Source organism: Leucoraja erinacea, chromosome 4, assembly GCF_028641065.1.
Source record: "Leucoraja erinacea ecotype New England chromosome 4, Leri_hhj_1, whole genome shotgun sequence".
NCBI lineage: Eukaryota > Metazoa > Chordata > Chondrichthyes > Rajiformes > Rajidae > Leucoraja > Leucoraja erinaceus.
The window spans coordinates 51609784-51632427 of record NC_073380.1 but is presented as its reverse complement, the minus strand read 5'-3'; the positions used below and the strand labels follow the sequence as shown (position 1 = coordinate 51632427).

Genomic DNA, 22644 nt, shown 5'->3' with positions numbered 1-22644 from the left:
TGAGTGACTCACCAATGAGAAGTTTTCTGTCGGCAGGTTTCCTGTAAAGATCGAGCAATTTGATTGGCTTAAGCCCATCGCACACTTAATATGCATAAACATCTACCGACAATCAATCCGAAGTAAAACTGCTGTCTTTGAGCTCCCAGACGCCGTATCCCATAGGCTGCATATGTATGCATCTATATATGTTCGTTATGCCCGCGCGACATGGAATTGCATAACGTCGCCAGATTGAGTCTGGGTACGTTACAAGTGCAGACGATTTCAGCTCATCATTACACTTTGGTGAATTTAGAAGTTCCGCGGCTTCACTGACAGTGACTTTGTACGGCACGTATTTTGTTTTTGTTTATTTATCGATGAAATGAGCGAGTATTAAATTAATTTTTGGGAATTTAGTTTTAAATGGGCAGAAACAAACTAAAGAAGTATCGTTAGACGCCCAACTTCAAAGCTTAAGTTATATGTTGTAGCTTGTCGAGGGTGGACGCAAGTTGAGTTTGATTGTCGTAGGTTGTCGCCTGTGTGTGGTCGAAGGTGGATGTCCCAATTTGTGAGGAATTGTGTTGCCAGAGCTTGTCGTCGACTAGGTGGGAGCTTATCGTAGACATTGTCGAAGGGTGGGTCCAGATTTCTCACTCAACTCTCACCCAATGTTGGCAGGTCTGTGATTCGTGCTACTCCACTTTAATCAGCAAAATTACTCTTTCCAAAAATCCACCTGTTACATTATTCAACATTTTGCCTTAATATACCCAATGCAATATTCGACTCAGACTTGAGAGTAAATACTTTTATTTACAAAGTGCATTTCTGTATTTTTCCCCAAATATAAGCATTTATCTTCAGTAATCAGCTACACAACCAAATCAATATGTACAATGATTATATTTAAAAACTTTGGAAGCTCTGCTTACTAAAGTACTCAGACATAATCAAGTAAATTAAAACCATGTTTTTAAACAGTAGATTTAATTGCTTAAATGCATTGTTATAGAAACAAAATCACTTGCATTTTACCAATTCATTAGGCCTTTGCAAGTTTGATTTTCCCCGGTTTTAAATTATCGTTTCATTTGACTAAAACAACATCAAGTGGTTTAACAAGGACTATCTACTCAGAGTAAATCATGTATTCAATCTTCTCGTGTATTAAATAAATTCAAATCCCTCTGATACAAAAGACAATAGAATAAAGTTTGATGTAAATATTCTTGGTAAGCTATAGTTAGTAATATCTTGGTCAGTGATATAAATCCCAGTGATATACATTTTTTCCACAGGCTATGCTGCTTGGAATGTGAAATATAAGTACACATTTTCATCCACCTTTTTACATAGTGAAGATCTGGATGCTGGCTAGTTTAGTGTGGAACAATACGTGAGCCAGTTAGTCTCATTGAAGAATACAATGAACTCAAAGCTGCAACTTGACATTTCACATGCACCTTACCTACTGCACCCAATGTTCCCGAAATGGCCTCAGTTAAATTTACTTTTTTTTTCAGTTGAAGGAATTGTGGATCAATCATGGAACAATAACTGAAATTTTACATTTTTTGCTTTTAAAAAATAACAGTGAATGTAGTGTTAGAAGAATTCTAATTATAAAACAGTGGCGCAGCTGGTAGAACTGCTTCGTAGTGCCACAGACATGGGTTCGATCCTGACGTTGTGTGCAGTTGGTGTGGAGTTTGCACGTTCTCACTGTGACTGCGTGGGCTTCCTCCGGGTGCTCCGCTTTCCTCCCACATCCCAAAGACAAACAGGTTTGTAGGTTAAATGTGTACAAAAGGGTCTTGGCCCAAAACATCACCCATTCCTTCTCTTCAGAGATGCTGCCTATCCTCCAGAGAAAGTTGCATTTAACTCTTAGGGCTAAAGAAATCAAGAGATAGGGGAGAAAAGCAGAAACGGAGTACTGATTTTAGATGATCAGCCATAATCATATTGAATGGCTCGAAGGGCCGAATAACATATTTTCTATGTTTCTATCCCATTGAGCCACTCCAGCATTTTGTGTCTATCCTAGGTTTGTAGGTTAATTGGCCCTCTGTAATTTGTGCAGGGAGTCAATGTGAAAGTGGGATAACATAGAACTGGTGTAAACGGGTGATTGATGGTCAGCATGGACTCAGTAGCTGAAGGGTCTATTTCTACACTATCTTTCAATCCACCAACCAGCTTTGTTACAATAATATATTGATAGAAACAGACAACCTTGTAGTCCTGTAAGTTCCAGGACCAAATATAATTGTGTACAAAATCAGGAGAGGAATGGATCATGTAAATTCACTGAGCCTCTTCCCCAGAATTGGGAAATTGAGAGCCAGAGGACATGGGTTTAAGGTGAGGGAGAGATTCAACTGGAACCAGAGGGGTAAATTTTGCACAAAGGGTGTTGGGTGCCAGAGGAGGCAATTGAGGTAGGTACTATCGCAATGTTTAAGAAACATTTAGTCAGGTCCACAGGGATATGAACGAAGTGTAGATGGGACATATTGGTCAGTGTGGGCCGAAGGGTCTGTTTCCAAGTTGTACGATTCCAATCCAAGGAATATTGGAATGACAGCTTGATTCCTTTCAAATTAACCGTCAATTGTTTTTGTTGCTTAGATTTTGTACTAAATGGTGAGGCCCTTTTTAATTTAAGACAGTCATCAGCTCTTTGATCAAAATATCCTATCAGGCTAGATACAGAATAAGATATGGCTGGAATATAAAATGTATTTTCCAAATCTAATCACTGTGGTTCAAGTTAAATGTAGTGTAATACACAAAGATCAGATTTCTGATTAGAATTCTATGTGAATATTAATAGCCTACCATACTTCAGATGCCTCAGACCTGTATATATGTTGCGATACTATTATCACAGCATAAAATCTTAAAATACCCTGTCATCTTCATGTTGCTTAGTGTAACAGACCCATGTGGCCAGCTTTACGAAGCCCAGGCAGTCAAATGCTTTATACTTGCATCTTCATCGCGTGTCTTCTTTTTAGCTTTAGCTGGAAAGAAGAAAGTTATATAGTTATTTTAGTCTGACAAGTCTTTTTTTACCTCCATTCCCACCCCATTGACCAAATGGTAAAAATAGCTTTTTCATAACAAACCTGCTCCAACTACGATTGGCTGACTTTAATGTGTAGGAAGGAACTGCAGATGTTGGTTTACACCAAAGATAGACAAAATGTTGGAGTAATTCAGCAGGATAGGCAACATCTTCGAAGACAAGGAATGGGTGACATTTCGGGTCGAGATTGAAGAAGGGTCTTGCTCCGAAACGTCACCCATTCCTTCTCTCCAGAGATGTTGCTTGCCCTGCTGAGTAACTCCAGCATTTTGTCTATCTTTAGTGTAAACTAGCATCTGCAGTTGCCTACTGCAGCATTTTGTATCTTTGACTGACTTTCATTGTGGCTTCACCATGTCCAGAGAGCAAAAGGCGCTTAAGACTGGGAGGGCAGGAGAAGGTTTTGCCCGGGAGAGCTAGGGCCTCGTTAGAAAATACATGGTCAGAGGGACATGGGAAATATGTGCAGGCATTAGCCTGCTTTGTTTTTGAAAATGGCTCATCTACAGGCAGAATATATTATTTAAAAAAACAAAACAGAAATACAAGTAAAATACAATATTTTAAATTGACAGAATTAGATATCTTGGAGTGAAGCTTACATTAGATGGGAAATTTGAGCTGAAATAAAACTGAATGAGAAGGAATAGATATCTCATCAGGGGAGGTGTTTAAGAATGAACTGCAGATGCTGGAAAAACTGAAGGTAGACAAAAATGCTGGAGGAACTGAGCGGGTGAGGCAGCATCTATGGAGAGAAGGAATAGGTGACGTTTCTGGCCTATTCCTTCTCTCCATAGATGCTAACCCCACCCGCTGAGTTCCTCCAACATTTGTTTCTACCTTCATCAGGGGAGGTGATCTTAGAAATAGGAAAATACACGATCTTAAACAAAACTTATCTGGGAGCCAATGTATATCAGCAGCATGGGGATGATGAATGAATGGTGCAAGATAGGGCTTGGATATCAGTTATGGATGATCTGAAACTTATATATGTTAAAAGATGAGAGACAAGACAACTGTCGTTCTCCCTCTATCCTAGCCTCAACTTATTTTTGGTTAAAATTCCTTTTATTCATCCTTACTGTCTTTGAATTTTGCTACTCCAATGCACTCTAAGCTAATAAAGATGTCTATAAAAGATGTAGCTATAGATAAGACAAAGCTGGAACAGAGACAAATAGTATTATGGAGACAGAAATAAGAGATCACAATAATGGTGTGGATATGCTATCCCACGTTCACCTTGGTGTCAAGTGAAGTAGCAGTTCTAACTGACGTTGGAAGAAAGTTCTGCACATCCAGAACTGGGTGACATCCAAGCAATTTGAAAATTTACAAAATGCATTTTCCAAATGTATTTTCACTCATCTTGTGGTACGCTACATTGAAGAATGTTTTCTGTTTTATTACCCTTAATCCAGCTCTCATTAGCTCACCTTGTCTGGATGGGAGATTGGTGGTTGGAACTTTTGGCAGTCCTTTGGTCATTTTCTTATTTAATTCTTCCTGTTCCAGCTCTTCTAATTCTGCCAGCAATTCATCCTGGAAACAACATAACAGCAGAAACGTTTCGGCTTTACCCAGCTTACAAAATGCGATAACAGGGCAGAAGGTCAATACTTTTAAATAAGTAGGATGGAACCGCAGATGCTGGTTACAATGATCTATTCTACATTTTCATTGAGCTTTGTCCCCTTTGATCTCTTGTTTTCACACCTTACCCTTCTATATTTCTCCTTTCCCTCTCCCCTGACAGTCCGAAGAAGGCTCGACCCAAAACATCACCCATTTCTTCGCTCCAGAGATGCTACCTGTCCCTCTGAGTTACTCCAGCATTTTGTGTCTAACTTTGAAATAAGTATTGGAATTAATCATTTCAAACATCATAACATTATCTAGTTTGATTTGCATGAAATAATTCATATCCTTCCTTGCATTAATACCATTTCAATTTCCCTGCCAATAACATGCGAGAAATATACTGCTTGCTAACTGCTGTTCTGTATTCATAGAAACTAGGTGCAGGAGTAGGCCATTCGGCCCTTCGAGCCTGCACCGCCATTCAATATGATCATGGCTGATCATCCAACTCGGATTCAGATTCAATTTAATTGTCATTGTCAGTGTACAGTACAGAGACAACGAAATGCATTTAGCATCTCCCTTGAAGAGCGACATAGCAAACGATTTGAATAAATAATAATAAGTGTGTGAGTCCTTGTTGAGTAGAGTGACAGCCGCCGGAAAGGGTTCCACACCTGCTGGTTCGGCAACGGAGAGACCTGTAGCGCCTCTCGGATGGTAGGAGGGTAAACAGCCATGGTTGGGGTGAGAGCAGTCCTTGGCGATGCTGAGCGCCCTCCGCAGACAGCGCTTCTTTGGCAGAGAATCAATGGAGGGGAGCGAGGAGAGATGCGTTGGGCAAAACTCGGTTTCCTGTACCTGCCTTCTCTCCATGCCCCCTGATCCCTTTTGCCATAAGGGCCACATCTAACTCCCTCTTAAATATAGCCAATGAACTGGCCTCAACTACCTTCTGTGGCAGAGAATTCCAGAGATTCACCACTCTCTGTGTGAAAAATGTTTTTCTCATCGGTTCTCATCTCTTAGGACTGAGATGAACCACCGTAAAACATAGAGCCAATGATTGAAAATAAACAGAGGCAGCCAACATGCATCAATAATAAAACATTTTGGCTCAACAATTAAAGGAGCTATTAATAAAAAATGCAGATTAATTTATTTTATAGATTTTAAAAGTTCCTTTCAGTGTATATTTTCTCCCCTTAGCAAATGAATTACAACTTTGTTATATAAATGATGGAATATTTTGTTATGTACCTCATCAAATTCAGAAGCAAAAGCGGCTGGTCGGGATATTGCATCAGAAATCTCTTGTGCTATTTCCTGCTGTTCCGTGATATTTTGCATCATTTCATCAATTTTATCCAAATCCCTGAGGAAAAAATAATAATACTACCAATAATCTACAAACTTTTGTTCCTTCAAGCCATTTCTGATTTTAACCATTGTGGGCTCACATTTTATTCAAATGGCATTCTCACCAAGGGAACAATTTTAATGCAGTTTTTTTCCTTTATGAAACATAGCAAGTTCATGACTGTTTTAGGCTTCATATCCTTCCTACTGATTTTTTTTAAATGTTATACTTAATTTGATTTGTATTTTAGAACCTACAGCTTAAAGATGACTGCAATTAGACCCAAAATCCTTTAAAGTTTTCTGTAAATAAAGAAGTATAAAATAAAATGAACATAAAGAAGTCATAATCCATTTGCTAAAATGCCGATTTTTTTCATTGTTTTCAATGTTCCCAATATTCCAAAATGGTAGAAACAGGGAATTGGAGATGCGGTTTGAAAAAACAAGACATGAAGAGCTGGAGTAACTCAACAAATCAGGCAGCATCTCTGCAGAACATGAATAGTTGATGTTTCTGGTCAGGGCCTTTCTTCACTCAATTCTGAACAAATTCAGTCTGACGAAGGGTCACAACCCAAAATACCACTTGCACACGTTCTCCAGAGATGCTGCCTGACTTACTCCAGGACTTTGTGTCTTTATTCCAAAACGGCTGGCAGGAAGAATTCTCCCATGTATTAGCTGGAAATAAACCTTCTTTAGTTTAGATATACAACATGGAAACCCCTTTGACCCACCTACCATGATCACCTGTCCACTAGTACTATCGTACCACTCGTGACAATTAACCTGCATGTCTTTGGAATGTGGGAGGAAACTGGAGCACCTGGAAAAAACCCATGTGGTCACATGGAGAATTTTGTTATTGGAATAATGTTATGCACTCCCTCTGCTGGTGTTATAGGGTACTCACCTGTTTCTGTTTTCTCCTGAGTGCAGGCGTGGCTGTGAGTCAGGAATCACGGGGTTAAAGGCTCCTGTACCCGATTGGCCAAGTCAGGTGATGGGTGACTCATCTGAAGCTTAAATACCAGAATCATATTCGTAGACCCTGACTGATGAGCAGACTGCTGGTGTGAGCTGAGGGAGGCCTGGCCACATGGCATAGAACTTTGTGTACTTTCACCATTCCTTGTTAACAAATATTGAATTGGGACGGATAAGGGCTGACCGTAGTGTTTTCATGTATTTTGTTTCAGGGTTATATCTCTTTAGGCAGGTTTTAGAGTCTCCGGTTCGACGGTCCATCATGCATTGTTAAATTGTTTGTCAGTTCATCCATATCCCTGACTGGGTTGTTTAAATCAGGTTTGGGTTTTGTGATCCATTGAATAATTAAAACTATTTTTGAACTTGAACCTAGTTTTTGACTTGTGTTACGCGGCTCTAAAATACCTGCATTCGGGAGTCGTAACAAATAAGAGAAAAAAAACCTTGCAGAGCTCATACCCAAAAATTGTTACGTCCTTCATGTAAGCAAGTACATTTTCCAGTGCTAAAGTTAAATTATGATGAATGCAGCTGGCACATCTATGGGGACTTGACAGGGGCATGTATTAAAGCAATGACTGCAGGCTGAATTTGAAGTTGGGAAGAGCATACCTTATATTAAAATCATGAGCAACAAAAGAAACACTAAGATGCCCAACTGAACTGCTTCCAGTTTATTCTCAATCTTTGCTTGAAAGCAACATCTCATCCTGACATGCAAAGACTCATTACAGTTGGCTCCCGAGGGATTCTTAGCAGACATCCACTGCAAATCAATTTTACTTAAATGAGGTGATCCAAAGTTCAATACATAGTGGACATCTGCTTGCCTTAACCAACTTGGAGACTGTTTAATTCGCATCTACCACATTGCCACGCATATTGTGCTTCCATCATTTTAGGACAGAACGGAAGGATTGAGCTTCAGATCCAAGGTATTACAGTAAAATTGATATACCTCATCTAATTATAATTGTACTGCATGATTCTGTTATATCTCCAGAAACAACAGTTCACAGTTTAAAAATAGAATCAATAAGAACATAAAGTCGGTAATTATAATGGGTCGCATCTTCTGCAATAAGGTGACATTTTAGACATGTTTGTGTACTTTAATACTTTAAAATCTTTATCTAAAAAGTTGCAGGAAGTGATAAGATAATGGAAAATAATGGGAAGGGTAAATAGATGATGTTTTCCAATAGTGTGGTGAATCACAGTTCAAAATAAATATTTTTCTTCCTACTTTACCAACTGCAAATGCATCACTACTGGGGCATATCATATAGTAATTTATTTTAATAACAATCTGGTCCAATGATTACTCTTTAGGGAATATACTCACAAGTACATGACAAAAATGAATCACTTACATGTGCTCATGAGCAGTTTTCATTGCCTTTGCAGCATAGCCCATAGATTTTAATACTTCAGTATTTGTATTTGCATTTTCCAATGCTTCTCGTTGGAATTCAATCGTAGAGAGAGTTCCATCGATCTGTGCCAACTGCTTTTCCAACCTCTTCTTCCGCTTCAGTGCCTGTAGAGCAGCTGATAGAGTAAATAATGAAATGTTTAAACCAGCATCTGCAGTTCCTTCTTACATAATGAAATGAATTAGTTCAATTGATTACAATTTGAGAATCAACATTTCAGAACACCCACCAGGTGATGATCGGAGCAAAGTACGAATGTAATAATACCCAAATTACCAGGCAAGTAGGGATTAAGAAAAAAAGTACAACTCGGTGGGATTATGTAAATGTATGCATTGGAACTGCATTGACGAGATATGCACCCATTGAGCAGTTCTCCATAAACGGCAAAACAACGAAAAATATTGGAAAGCAGATCAAATACTTGCGGAATTATGATATTCTCTGTTAGGCAGTCATTGGCTCTGAGAAGACTCATTGGCTTTGAAATCCAACCAAAAAAAAGGAACATTTTTAAGAGAGTCAGGGCAATCCTATCAGGCCAACAATGCCCCATTGGTCTACTCTAAACCACCAAAATGACTGAAGACAACACTGACAATGCCCACAAGTAAAACACACTCCAGTTTATTTAGTACAAGTAACTTTTTTTTTTAGTAACATCCAATTTGCTTTGAGGAAAGCGAATAACCTACGCTTAACATTCAATACTATTACCAAACTTCCCATCATCAACATCCAGGGTCTCTACTGATTTAAAACTCAGATAGACCAGCAACATAAATATCTCTGCAGTAGCAGTAGGTGATATTTGGCTAGTGATACACATCCTGACACTTGCAGACTATTGACGTACCCCAAACGAGGGATGCGAATGTATGAGTAATGGCAACTCTAACACCAAGCCAGGCAAACACAAGCTACCTGTCTGGTATTCCATCCACCAATGTAAATAGACATTATGTCCCCTAATGGTGGAGTAGATGCAAGTTGGACCATCTAAGAAAACAAAATAGTTACTCACCCAGGCTAATCCAAGTGCACCATACAAATCCATGACCTCTACCTCAAAACCCATTTCCTTTGCACACTAGAATTGAGAGAAACTGGGCTCAAATAGGAGTGGAGACATTGTCAAACACATCTGGACCATAAGATTTCACCAGATCCAGTAGACACACGATTGGCCATCAACCATAAATCTTTGTCACAATTCTTAGATCCTATTCCACAGTTCCCACGCTGGAATGCTGTGGAGAAAGGTCCCCTTGTTGTAATATAATCATAATATTGAATGTCAAGCCCGTGAATAGAACGCAAGATCAGATCCACTGTTCAAAAATGCTAATACAAATACTGCGAACTCACCCAACATGTAGTAGAGAATGATTTTCTAATAATAGTACTGGAGTTAGTAAAAAGAATGCAGAAAGATCCCATATTAACAAAAGCAGAGATTAGGTGTAGACACAAAAAACTTTTTTTTGTGTCTATCTTCGGTTTAACATAGAAACATAGGTGTAGGAGGAGACCATTCAGCCCTTCGAGCCAGCACCGCCATTCATTGCGATCATGGCTGATCATTCCCAATCAATAACCTGTGCATACCTTCTCCTCATATCTCTTGATTCCACTAGACCCCAGAGCTCTGTCTAACTCTCTCTTAAATCCATCCAGTGATTTGGCCTCCACTGCCCTCTGTGGCAGGTAATTCAACAAATTCACAACTCTCAGGGTGAAAACGTCTCTTCTCACCTAAGTCTTAAATGGCCTTCCCTTTATTCTAAGACCTTTAAACCAGCATCTGCAGTTCCTTCCCACAAAGATTGTGTGTCTGGATTTATTTATATACATAACACCACACCTATTTACATATACTATGTAGATATACTAATCGGTGCGGCGGCGCCTTGTGACAGCGGCTCAACTGCAGTCTGTCTGTCTTTTCTTTCTTTTTGTCCTGTTAGGTGGTATGTTTTTGGTTTTAGTTTTAATTTTAGCTGTGTACTAGACTAAGTTGGGTCCTAGCATCACACGGGAGGGTTGGTCACCCAACGCAATATTCTACCTCTCCACCAATTCCAATATTGCTCGCCAGTGGGGGGTGGGGGGGGGGGATTTTTGTTGCGCTAGTATGGGTGTTGTGGGCCGAAGGTAATGGTTTCCAGTGGGCTAGTATAGAGTGTGGGCCGAATGGATTCTTGGGCTAGCAGCTCAGTCACTGAGGCCTGGCAGTACAGTCACTCGGACCTGGCAGGTTGGCAGCTGAGGAACTTCCAGAAATTCTGCCCAAAACAGGTGACAGACTGTGAGAGAGAAGGGGGAAGAGGGTGGACTGAATGGATTATTGGGCTGGCAGTTCAGTCACTTACGGCTGGTGGGCTGGCAGTTCACTTACTCACGGCTCCTGGGCTGGCAGTGCAGTCACTCACGCCTGGTACGCTGGCAGTTCACTCAGTCACCACTCCTCCCTTCACCCCTCCCACTCTGCTCCTTGTCATTCACACACACATACACAGACTCATTCACACACACACAGATTCATTCACACACACACAGATTCATTCACACACACACACAGACTCACTCACACAGACACACACACACAGACTCACTCTCACACACACTCATTCACACACACACTCATTCACACATACACACCAGGGCTCTCGCTTAACTTTTTTTTCCTGTTTCCAGCCGGGCAACCTTGGCAGCTTTTTAGGTTGCCAAATGACAGTTTAGGTGGTCATTTAAGACGGCTTGCATGACGCGTGCGATAATGTGCTCGGACGAAGTGCGCGTAGTTACCAGTCAGAATTATACTCAATGAAGCATTCACATATAATTTCTGCTTCAAATAGTCACAAACTAAACCTATTCACCAATCAAGACACGATATATCCCACAATGACATGCAGCAAAAATTATAAGACAGTATCTCAACTCTTTTTACACATTGCAATGAATGCAATTTCTATTCGTTCTTTCCACTTCCAAACAAAAATGTGGTTGGATTATTCAGTTTATGATCAACCTGTCTCAATAAATCCTGGACCATGGTAACATATATGCTTACGTATAGTTGTGAATGTTGCTCATTAAATAACGACAGTACTAATACTCCATATTAAGAGCATTGTATAATACAGAATTCTGTAATAACGTGTCAACGGCAGCAGTGACAATCGAACACTGCGGTTTTAATGTTCCACGTGTTCACAATTTAATGTTCCACGTGTTCACAATTTAATTAATCCAAGGAGGAAGAAGGGTTTCGGTCCGAAACGTTGCCTATTTCCTTCGCTCCATAGATGCTGCTGCACCCGCTGAGTTTCTCCAGCTTTTTTGTGTAACCTTCGATTCTCCAGCATCTGCAGTTCCCTCTTAAACATTTAATTAATCCATCTTTATGGATTAGAACAAATAATAACATTGGGAATTAAAACACATTTGATTGCATTCAGTTATCAAACATAGTCAATGTTCACTCTGAAGACATTCCCAGGACAATAGGGTCAGGGAGGGGTGTGTGTGTGTGAATCAGTGCGGGGTGGATAGATGGCAGGGGTGGGGGTTGTGGGGGTTAGAAGGCAGTTGGTGCAGAATGGATGGATTGAGGCAGGTGAATTAGTACGTGTTGGTTGGAGTAAGTGAAATTGTGAGGGGAGAGCAGGGAGGATGTCAGTGGTGTTGAATGGGGGGGGGGGGGGTTCAGTACGGGAGGGAGGGGGGTAGACAAAAGGGCTGGAGAAACTCAGCGGGTGAGGCAGCATCTATGGAGCAAAGGAAATAGGCATGGATTCGGATCGAGATCCTTCTTCAGACTGTTCCCCCCCCTTTTTTTCTTGAATGGGATGATCAGTACAGGATGGATGGGAAGGGAGGGGGGTCGCAGGATGAATCGCAGGATGGGGGGGGGGGGGGGGGGGTCAGTACAGTGTGGATCGGAGGGTCTGTGCAGGATGAATGGGGATCACTACAGGATGAATGAGGGGAAGGTGCAGGGTAAATGGAGGGTGGGTCAGTACGGGATGAATGCGTGGATTAGTACAGGATGGATGGGGGATCAGTACAGGATGGATGGGAAAGGATTAAGTACAGGGTGGATTGGGGAACCAGTGTGGGATGGATGGGGGTGGGTGTCGAGAGAATCAATGCGAGGTGATAGGGTGATCAGCGACAGGATGAATAGGGGGGGGGGGGGAGCACAGGGGATGTCAGTGAGGACTGAATAGAGGCGGTAATGGGGATCAGTGCGGGATGGAGAGGAGGGGTCCCAGGATTGGGGGTGGGTGGGGTGGAGGGGGCGTACAAGAGAGAGAGAAAGAGAGAGAAGGGGGGGTGGCGAGGTGGGGAGGAAGGAGGGTCAGCGCTCCTCGGACAACATCGCCCCGCTGCCTTGGCCGTTGGGAACTCTTCGCCACCGCCTCCCTCCTCCGCCAGCCAACAGCAAGGTGCGGGGCCGAGCGGTGCATCTCAAAAATCCCATAGCTATAGGATCTTTGGTGCAGCTGCTTCAGAAGGGTCGGAGCGAATGACGGGCCCCGCACAGCAGCAGCAGCGGCCGCGGCTCCATCTCCTCCTCCCGCCCCCCGCTCACCCTGCTAGCGGCCGCTGCCTGCAAACCCGCTAACTGTGCTTGCAAAACAAATGCTCCCGCACGCCGAGGCCTCTCCCTTCCTCCCTCCTCCCGGCCTCTGCGTGCGGGTGGATTTGTTTTGCAAGCGCCGTCAGCGGGTTTTGCAGGCAGCGGCCTCTATCAGGGCGGGCGGGGGGGCGGGAGGAGGAGGAGATGGACCCGCTGTTCGGGGCCCGTCATTCGCTCCGACCCTTCCTCAACCCGCACCTAGTATCTTTCCCACGCAATACAGCTGTCACCGCTGACACAAAACGTCGCGTTCCTTTTCTCCAGAGATGCTGCCTGACCCGCGGAGTTACTCCAGTTTTTTGTATCTATCTTCGGTACAAACCAGTATATGGTTGTCAAGCCGGGCAAAATGACTCGGTGTTTAGGTTGCCCGGCTGCGCTTTCAGTGGTCAGTGGCACCCGGGCAACCGTTAATTTCGAACCGCGACACACACACACACACACAGACTCATTCAATCAATCAACCTTTATTGTCATCTTGCAAGCAACAAGTACAGTGCAAAATGAAAAGACGTTTCCCAGTGAATAGCGGAGCCTCGCACATGAAATTTAAAACACTTCTCACATAATAACACTAAAAAAAACAATCCAGTCCCTGATGGAACAGAATAAATAGTTAAAATCAGGTAAAAAAAAACACAATGTTAAAAACAGTAAACCAATCATAAAAAAATGTCCGGGGCCGCTGATTTGAGTGGCCAGTGCCAGTTATTAAAGTGTCCGTGCCAGCCGCAGAGTCAAGTCAAGTGACTGTGAGTGCAGAGTGACTGTTTAGCAGCCTCACAGCCTGTGGTAGGAAGCTGTTTAGCAGCCTCGTAGTCCGGGCTTTGATGCTTCGATATCTCTTGCCTGATGGCAAGAGATCCAGGTGTGTGTGGAGGGGGTGCAGTTTGTCCTTGGCAATTCTCTGTGCTTTCTTCAGACAGCGGCTCTGGAACAGTTCTTGTACCGAGGGTAGGGAGACGCCAATACTCCTCTCTGCTCCCCTCACTACCCTCTGCAGAGCCTTCCTGTCCGAGCAGTTGCAGGTGCAGTACCACGTATTGATGCAGTACGTGAGTACAGACTCCACCGTGCCCCTGTAGAAAGTCCTGAGGATGTTGGTGGGGCGTGAGGCCTGTTTTAGTTTCCTCAGGAAGTGCAGTCGCTGATGGGCCCGTTTGACAATCCCAGTGGTGTTCCTGGACCAGGTGAGGTTGTCCGTTATCTGCACACCGAGGAACTTTATGCTCTCCACTCTCTCCACTGCAGTGCCACTAATGTTGAGCGGTGTATGCTCTGGCTGCGCCCTCCTGAAGTCGACAATCATCTCCTTAGTTTTTTCGACATTCACACACATACACTAATTCACACACACACTCATTCACACACACACACACACACACACACACAAACACAAACACAGACTCATTCACACACACACACTCACCCAATACTAAAATGGCAAGTAACTTCAGAACATGTTGAATATACAGTGAGTAAAACAAATGTTTAAAACCTCATGTAGAGGCTGCCGGTGCTGAAGCAAAAACGTGCTTTAAATAACATCCAACAAACACACTCACCATAGACAGAACAGCTCTCCCGAATTATTCAACGGCGCTTGCACTCGGCGCCATCTTGACATCACCCTCTGAGTGAGCCACCACACTTCCGGGTTTTATATTCCTTCCCCCATGCCGCCAGCGGGGGCAGCAGAGAGAATGGTGATTTTTTAAAAAATCATTAATATCTCTCTGATATTTCATGGATGGCAAAAGTCCTCCAGTCCAGTCCGGCAGAGGAGGGCTCTGAGCGAGGTGGCAAAATATGACGGCCGTAAGTGACGGCGTTCTCTCGGAAATCACATCGCAGTGTCAAAAGTGGTCAAGATCTTACTTTTAGTAATATAGATATGTGGGGGTGCGGGGGAACTTTTAAATCCCTTCCCTGAACGGGGACCCGACCTTTTCCCTGTCGTTGGAGCCTAACATCGTGGAGCTGACGGGCCCCAACCGGAATCGACCTGGGGGCTCCAGTTGCAGAGCTTGCGGACTCGCCATCACGGAGCTGGCTATCTTCAGAGCGCAGAGCACTGTGGTGACGCACGACTGCGACCCGTCTTCGGAGCTTCGGAGGTTCCGGCTGCAGGCCCTGTGAACGGCAGCATTGGGAGCTCGCGGATCGCTGGTGGGAGACCGCTTTTCGGAGCTACCGCAATGGCAACTGTGCCCGCCCGAATCGAGGGATTTAAGTCGACTTTAAACTAACCCAGAGCAGGGCCTTACATCGCCCGGTGCAGCTTAAATGGCCGCGGGACTTACCATCGCCTGCTGGGAGCTCCAACATCAAGAGCTTCGATCAGCTCGATGCAGCAGTTTGACCGCAGTAGAAGAATAAAAAACAGAGAACAGGGAAGAGATAAGACTTTTGCCTTCCATCACAATGAGGTGTTTGGAGACTCACTGTGATGGATGTTTGTGTGGAATTGTGTTAATTGTGTGTCTTGATATTTTTTGGTGTTATGACTGCAAGAACAACATTTTGTTTGACCCTTGTCTGAATGACAATAAATGGCATTCTATTCTATTTGTACTACATAAGCAAGTCTATTACATAGAAACAAGGCTTTGCAGGTGCTGGTTAATACACAGGACACAAAGTGTTGGGAGTAACTCAGCAGGACAATTGGCTTCTTTCGAGCACATGGATAGGTGATGTTTCAGGTCAAGTGTGGCACAGTGGTGCAATGGTGGAGTTTCTGCCGTACAGTGCAAGAGATCCAGTCTCGATTCCGATTATGGATGTTGTGTATGGAATTTGCACGTTCTCTCTGTGTAGGTTTTCTCCGGGTGCTTCAGTTTCCTCCCACATTTCAAAGACAAACAGATTTGTAGGTTAAATTGTTCCTAGTGTGTCGGATAGTAGTGTACAGGGATTTGTTGGTTGGTATGGGCTCAGTGGGCATATTGCTAATACGATGAATGTTCTCCAGAGATGCGAGCTGACCGGCTGAGTTCAGCACTATGTGTCTGTAGTAGCCATTTAGCTTAACTGAGTATGTTATAACTATGTTACCTTTAAATTTTATCTGCCTGTAATTATGTAGGTGGGATTTATACGTAGTCGAAGGCGTGTTTCCGGCTGAGATTCTCGCACAGACGCTCTAGTAGTTTTTAGTTTAGTTTGAAGAAGCATGGGGGAGAGGTCACAGCTTTCTACCATGCATGAGCTCCACCATGCACGAGTTTGACTACGAGTAAGATCAAAATGTACTTAAACAAGAAGAAGTTTGGATCAATATCTTACCGTTTTTACTACTGCAATAAAGAAACTATTAATTACGAGACTGTTTTGGAAGATTTATCTTTCGACGGTATTGAATGTCTCGTGGAGAGCTCGTGAATGCGTTTCGATAATCTCCAGCGATGGAGGAAACGCATGAGATTGAGGAACAAGAAATGCGGCTTAAGAGAGAGGCTGATGAACAAGGAATGCGGTTTAAGAGATGCCGAGGAACGAAAAAGGCAGTTGAGTAGACAAAAAGAACAGCTGGAACTAGCCACTAAATTGGCAATTGCCAAAAGTGCAGCAGAGATACTGGAAAAGCGAGGTTCGAGATGCGGCTCGGAAGTATCTCAGAGGAAGAGTTCTTCAGTCCAAGAAGGTACTGCTGAGCTAGAAATAGTAGGTGGTTTCAATCCACAGCCGGGGACCACCTGGTCTCATGGCTTTGAACACCCACTGAAACAGTGGTGGGCCGACAAAGCTTTACCTCAACAACAGGATGTTAGGATGAAGCAACAAAGTTATGGGCCTCCTGATGAGGCTCGTAACAAACCATCAGACCAGTACACTTTTCAGAGACCTAATACACAGGCTCGAGCAAGCCAAGATTGGACGATGCCCGTTTATGATACGAAGAGGCCTAGTCAGAGACAAACAATTAGACAGAGGACTCGTGATAAAACGTACTCAGCCCAGTTTTCTTTTCAGAGGCCTGTTTATCGTACGTTTGCGCCAAGCCAAGGATCTCAAGATGAATTCTATGAATTGGCGAGGAATCAAACTGAAATCAGCAAGCTCATAGCTCAACAAAATCTCTCTTCCACCCTACCACCAATAGAAATTCCTAGATATGATGGTGATCCTTTGTGGTATGAATCCTTCATAATGGAGGAATTCACGAAGGAGTAGAAATGAAAACTGATGAAAAAGAACGCTTACGATTTCTGGTGCATTACACAAGCGGATATGCAAAGGTGCTTGCAGAAAGTTGTTTAAATAGGCCTGGAGGCCATGGCTATCGAGAGGCAAAAAGGTTATTCAAAGAACGTTATGGGAATGAACAGATGATCGTTAACGCATACATGAAGAAGGCCTATGCTTTAAAAGATATTGTCAGAAGATGTGGAGGCATTAAGTGAGTTTGCGATATTTCTTAGAGGTTGTTATGGCTCGATGAAAAATCTCGACCACATGGAGGAAATGAATGTCGAAGGCATTGGAACCTCTACAGACTGTGAGGAGCTAAGGGGATGCAGTGAAAATACTACTAAGATGGGTTATCTATAGCTCCTTGAGATGGAACAACAAAAGCAGGAACCAGAAGAACTTCCCTGCCGCTGCTGTTAATCAAATATCTACTCGTATATTGGAAAAGCTATTGATCAAGCATTACAATCATGACTTCAATGAAAGTACCAGTAAGGAATCTGAATAAATGTCCAGGAAAGAGGTAAAGTTCTTGGATATTATGAACTGCTCAGTAAAGATGATAGACGGGCACTATTGTCTGGACTTACCTTTCAAACAAGAGTTAGTCTGCTGAATAACCGGTAGGCGGCACGGCTCTGGCCAGCAGCGGCCTCTGCAGCCTGTCCGCGTTTTTATTATTTTTTGTCTGTGTTTTTGTGTAGTTTTTGTTATTTTATGTTGGGGTGTGTGTGTGGGGGGGCGGAGGTGGGGTGCGAGGGGGGGGAAACTTTTTTGAATCTCTCCCTGCACTGGAGACCCAACCTTTTCTCGTCGGGTCTCAGGTGTCGTTGAGGCCGCAACGAGGAGCGGCCTCCAACAGGAAGAAGCCGGGGACTCAGGTGTCGACTCACCGTTGCCGTCGCGGAGCTGGCCGAGTCCGGAGCGGGTGGAGCGGTGCTGCTGCTGCTGTCATTGCTGCTGCTGCTGCTGTCGTTGCTGCTGCTGCTGCTACCGGAGAGTCGGAGGCTCCAACGACGGGTCTGTGGACGACGGCACCGGGAGCCCACGGCTCCCTGGAGGGAGACCGCTTCTCAGGGCTCCTGCAACGGCGACTTCTCCCGCCCGAGTGCGGGGTTGAAGAGCTCCTGGAGCGGGGCCTGACACCACTGCCCCGCGCGGCTGGAATGGCCGCGGACTCTGCGAGCGCACACCGGGGGCTCTAACACCAAGACCCGGTGTGCGACCTCGCACCACCCGGCGTGGCTTTAATGGCCACGGGACAATCGCCATCGCCAGCCGGGGGCTATGACTTTGACTCTGACATCGGGGGGGGGGAGAGTGCAGTGGAGAGATAAGTTTATTTGGCCTTCCATCACAGCTATGTGATGGATGTTTATGTTAAATGTAATTATGTTGTGTCTGGGGTCTATTTGTGTGTAATGTATGGCTGCAGAAAGGGCATTTCGTTTGGACCTCCAGGGGTCCAAATGACAATTAAATTGACTGTATGGCAGAGCAATGCACCCAAAATTTGAAATGTAAGTTTCGCAAGAATACAAAATTTCATGAGGAATATACGTCTCTCCTTAGGATATGATTGACAATGATTATGCCAAAATGGTACCAACAAATCAACTAAATCGAAGTGACAGAGAGCTTTGGTACATTCCACATCATGGGGTGTATCACTCGAAGAAAGGGACCTTGAGGGTGGTCTTTGACTGTGCTGCAGTCTTCAAAGGAACATCACTTAACTGTCAACTTCTGCAAGGCCCAGACCTTACTAACTCACTCATTGGAGTTATTTTTAAATTCAGACAAGAGTCGATAAGTTTAATATCAGCCATCAAAGCAATGTTTCATCAAGTCAAAGTATCAGAAAGACACATTAACTATTTGCGATTCTTATGGTGGCCTGATGTGGATGCACAACAAGATCTTGTTAATACCGGTTGAAGATGTATCTCTTTGGAACAATGTCATCTTAAAATCCATGTCCACGGAGCAGAAAGCAATTCAAATGGTAAAACATCTTCCCTCTGCAATAAGGGAGGATTTACGCTTTCCATGTGGATCAGCAACAGCAACAGCTCTCCGAGGTCTTCATGAAAATCTTCAACCTGTCCCTGTCCAAAACCATCATCCCACCGTGCCTGAATTCTGCCACAATTATCCCACTACCAAAAAAGCCTGTTATCAGCGGCCTTAACGACTACCAACCGGTCGCTCTCACACCAGTCATCATGAAGTGTTTCGAGAGGCTGGTCCAGCAGCACATCAAAGCCAGCCTCCCGCCCACCTTCGATCCACACCAGTTTGCCTACAGAGCAAATAGGTCCACTGAGGATGCCATCGCCACTGCTCTTCACACTGCACTGACCCACCTCGAACACCAGGGGAGCTATGTGAGGATGCTTTTCATTGACTTTAGCTCCGCCTTTAATACCATCATCCCCAGCAGACTGGTCACCAAACTCATGGATTTTGGACTCTCCCAACCCATCTGCCTCTGGATCAAGGACTTTCTGTCTAACCGCCCCCAGACTGTCAGACTGGGCCATCACCTCTCCACCCCCATCACACTCAGCACAAACTCCCCAAAGGGCTGTGTGTTGAGCCCCCTCCTCTACACCCATGATTGTGCCCCCGCCCACTCCACCAACACCAAGTTTGCGGACGACACGATTGTGGTTGGACGTATCTCAGGAGGAGATGAGACAGCCTACAGGGAGGAAGTCCAAAGACTGGCAGCGTGGTGTTCAGACAACAACCTCATCCTAAACACCACAAAAACCAAAGGAAATTATCATAGACTTCCGTAAGAACAGTGCAGCCCCCAAACCCCTATTCATCAATGGGGACTGTGTGGAAAGGGTCTCAGACTTCAGATTCCTGGGCACACAAATTACGGAGGATCTCTCCTGGACTACAAACACCACCACAGCAGTCAAGAAGGCCCAGCAGCGACTCTACTTTCTGAGGATCCTCAGGAAAAACAACCTGGAGGAGAAGCTGCTGGTGTCCTTCTACCGCTGCTCCATTGAGAGTGTGCTGGCGTACTGTATAACCACATGGTATGCCAGCTGCTCTGCAGCGGACAGGAGAGCCCTTCAAAGGGTCATCAACACCGCACAAAAAATCACTGGCTCCCCACTGCCTTCCCTGAAGGACATCTTCAGCTCTCGCTGCCTTGGCAGGGCAGCCAACATCCTAAAGGACCCTTCCCACCCTGGACACAACCTGTTCCACCTGCTGCCCTCTGGCAGGCGGTACAGGTCTTTCAAAACTCGCACAAACAGACTCAGAGATAGCTTCTACCCCATAGCCATACGTGAACTTAACAATGCAAAATAAGAAATAACACTCATTCAACTGAATGGTTCTACCTCAGTGGCTATTGTTATTTATCTGTAATTTTTTTTGAATATGTATATATTTTTACCTTTTCTTATATATTTAAAATTGCTCTTGTGAATCGCACCGTGGGATTGACTTTTAAATGTCGTTGTACCATGTTCAATACTTCAACAATGAGAACAAATGTTTCTTGACATTTGTAGCAAACATAATCTCTTTTGTATTGGGAGCTACTAATGTTCCACAATGGAAATATGTTAACACAAAGGAAAATCCTGCGGATGAAGCTTCTAGAGGACTAACAGCAGACCGCTTCTTATGCAACAAGAGATGGATCAATGGACCAGAGTTTCTCTGTAGGCCAGACAGAGAATAGCCAAAGGTTGAGCTAGTATTTGAAATCTCTGCTAATGATCCGGAAATTAAACAAAACATCACAGTGAACGTTATTGCTAAAAATCCTATTATTCTCTCGAATGTCATTCACATGTCAACATTATTGTTACGACATTTCCATGAATTGATCGGACATGGAAGGAGAAGTTTCATGCTGTCAAAACTTTGGACTTTTGGTATGGGGAGGGGGTGGTCAAGATGAGATTTTTAGTAATAGTATAGATAGATTAGGTTTTGCCTTGTTATATACTCAGAACAATTAGGGGTGGTGTGTAGTAGCCATTTAGCTCAACTCAGTATGTTATAACAATAACCAGTTATCATTAAATTTTATCTGCTTGCAAAAAGTGGATAAGTCTCCAGGTCCTGACAGAATATTCCCTAGGACATTGAGGGAAGTTAGTGTAGAAATAGCCGGGGCTATGACAGAAATATTTCAAATGTCATTAGAAACGGGAATAGTCCCCGAGGATTGGCGTACTGCGCATGTTGTTCCATTGTTTAAAAAGGGTTCTAAGAGTAAACCTAGCAATTATAGACCTGTTAGTTTGACTTCAGTGGTGGGCAAATTAATGGAAAAGATACTTAGAGATAATATATATAAGCATCTGGATAAACAGGGTCTGATTAGGAATAGTCAACATGGATTTGTGCCTGGAAGGTCATGTTTGAGTAATCTTCTTGAATTTTTTGAAGAGGTTACTACGGAAATTGACGAGGGTAAAGCAGTGGATGTTGTCTATATGGACTTTAGTAAGGCCTTTGACAAGGTTGCTCATGGAAGGTTGGTTAAAAAGGTTCAGCTGTTGGGTATAAATGCAGGAGTAGCAAGATGGATTCAACAGTGGCTGAATGGGAGACGCCAGAGGGTAATGGTGGATGGCTGTTTGTCGGGCTGGAGGCAGGTGACTAGTGAGGTGCCACCGAGATCTGTGTTGGGTCCTTTGTTGTTTGTCATGTACATCAATGATCTGGATGAAGGTGTGGTAAATTGGATTAGTAAGTATGCAGATGATACCAAGATAGAGGGTGTTGTGGATAATGAAGAGGATTTCCAAAGTCTACAGAGTGATTTAGGCCATTTGGAAGAATGGGCTGAAAGATGGCAGATGGAGTTTAATGCTGATAAATGTGAGGTGCTACACCTTGGCAGGACAAATCAAAATAGGACGTACATGGTAAATGGTAGGGAATTGAAGAATGCAGTTGAACAGAGGGATCTGGGAATAACCGTGCATAGTTCCTTGAAGGTGGAATCTCATATAGAGAGGGTGGTAAAGAAAGCTTTTAGTATGCTAGCCTTTATAAATCAGAGCATTGAGTATAGAAGCTGGGATGTAATGTTAATATTGTACAAGGCATTGGTGAGACCAAATCTAGAGTATGGTGTACAATTTTGGTCGCCCAATCATAGGAAGGATGTCAACAAAATAGAGCGAGTACAGAGGAGATTTACTAGAATGTTGCCTGGGTTTCAACAACTAATTTACAGAGATAGGTTGAATAAGTTAGGTCTTTATTCTCTGGAGCGCAGAAGGTTAAGGGGGGGGGGACTTGATAGAGGTCTTTAAAATGATGAGAGGGATAGACAGATTTGATGTGGACAAGCTTTT

At 43.6% G+C, this 22644-nt stretch overlaps 1 protein-coding gene across 2 annotated transcripts in view; it reads right to left on the bottom strand.

Annotated features, from left to right (window-relative positions):
* Positions 1-781: 781 nt before the first annotated feature.
* Positions 782-22644, bottom strand: part of LOC129696376 (charged multivesicular body protein 4b-like) — a 42422-nt gene continuing 20559 nt past the window's right edge. Inside the window, exons 2-5 of one of the 2 annotated variants that reach the window (XM_055634231.1) lie at positions 8392-8569; positions 5927-6041; positions 4522-4627; positions 782-3014 (exon numbers count right to left, since the gene is read on the bottom strand). In XM_055634231.1, the coding sequence (XP_055490206.1) occupies positions 2947-3014; positions 4522-4627; positions 5927-6041; positions 8392-8569 (467 nt within the window). In that variant the 3' untranslated portion in view covers positions 782-2946. Of the gene's footprint in view, positions 3015-4521; positions 4628-5926; positions 6042-8391; positions 8570-13556; positions 14395-22644 lie in introns of those variants that run through there. The other variant, XM_055634232.1, reaches the window with a different exon arrangement.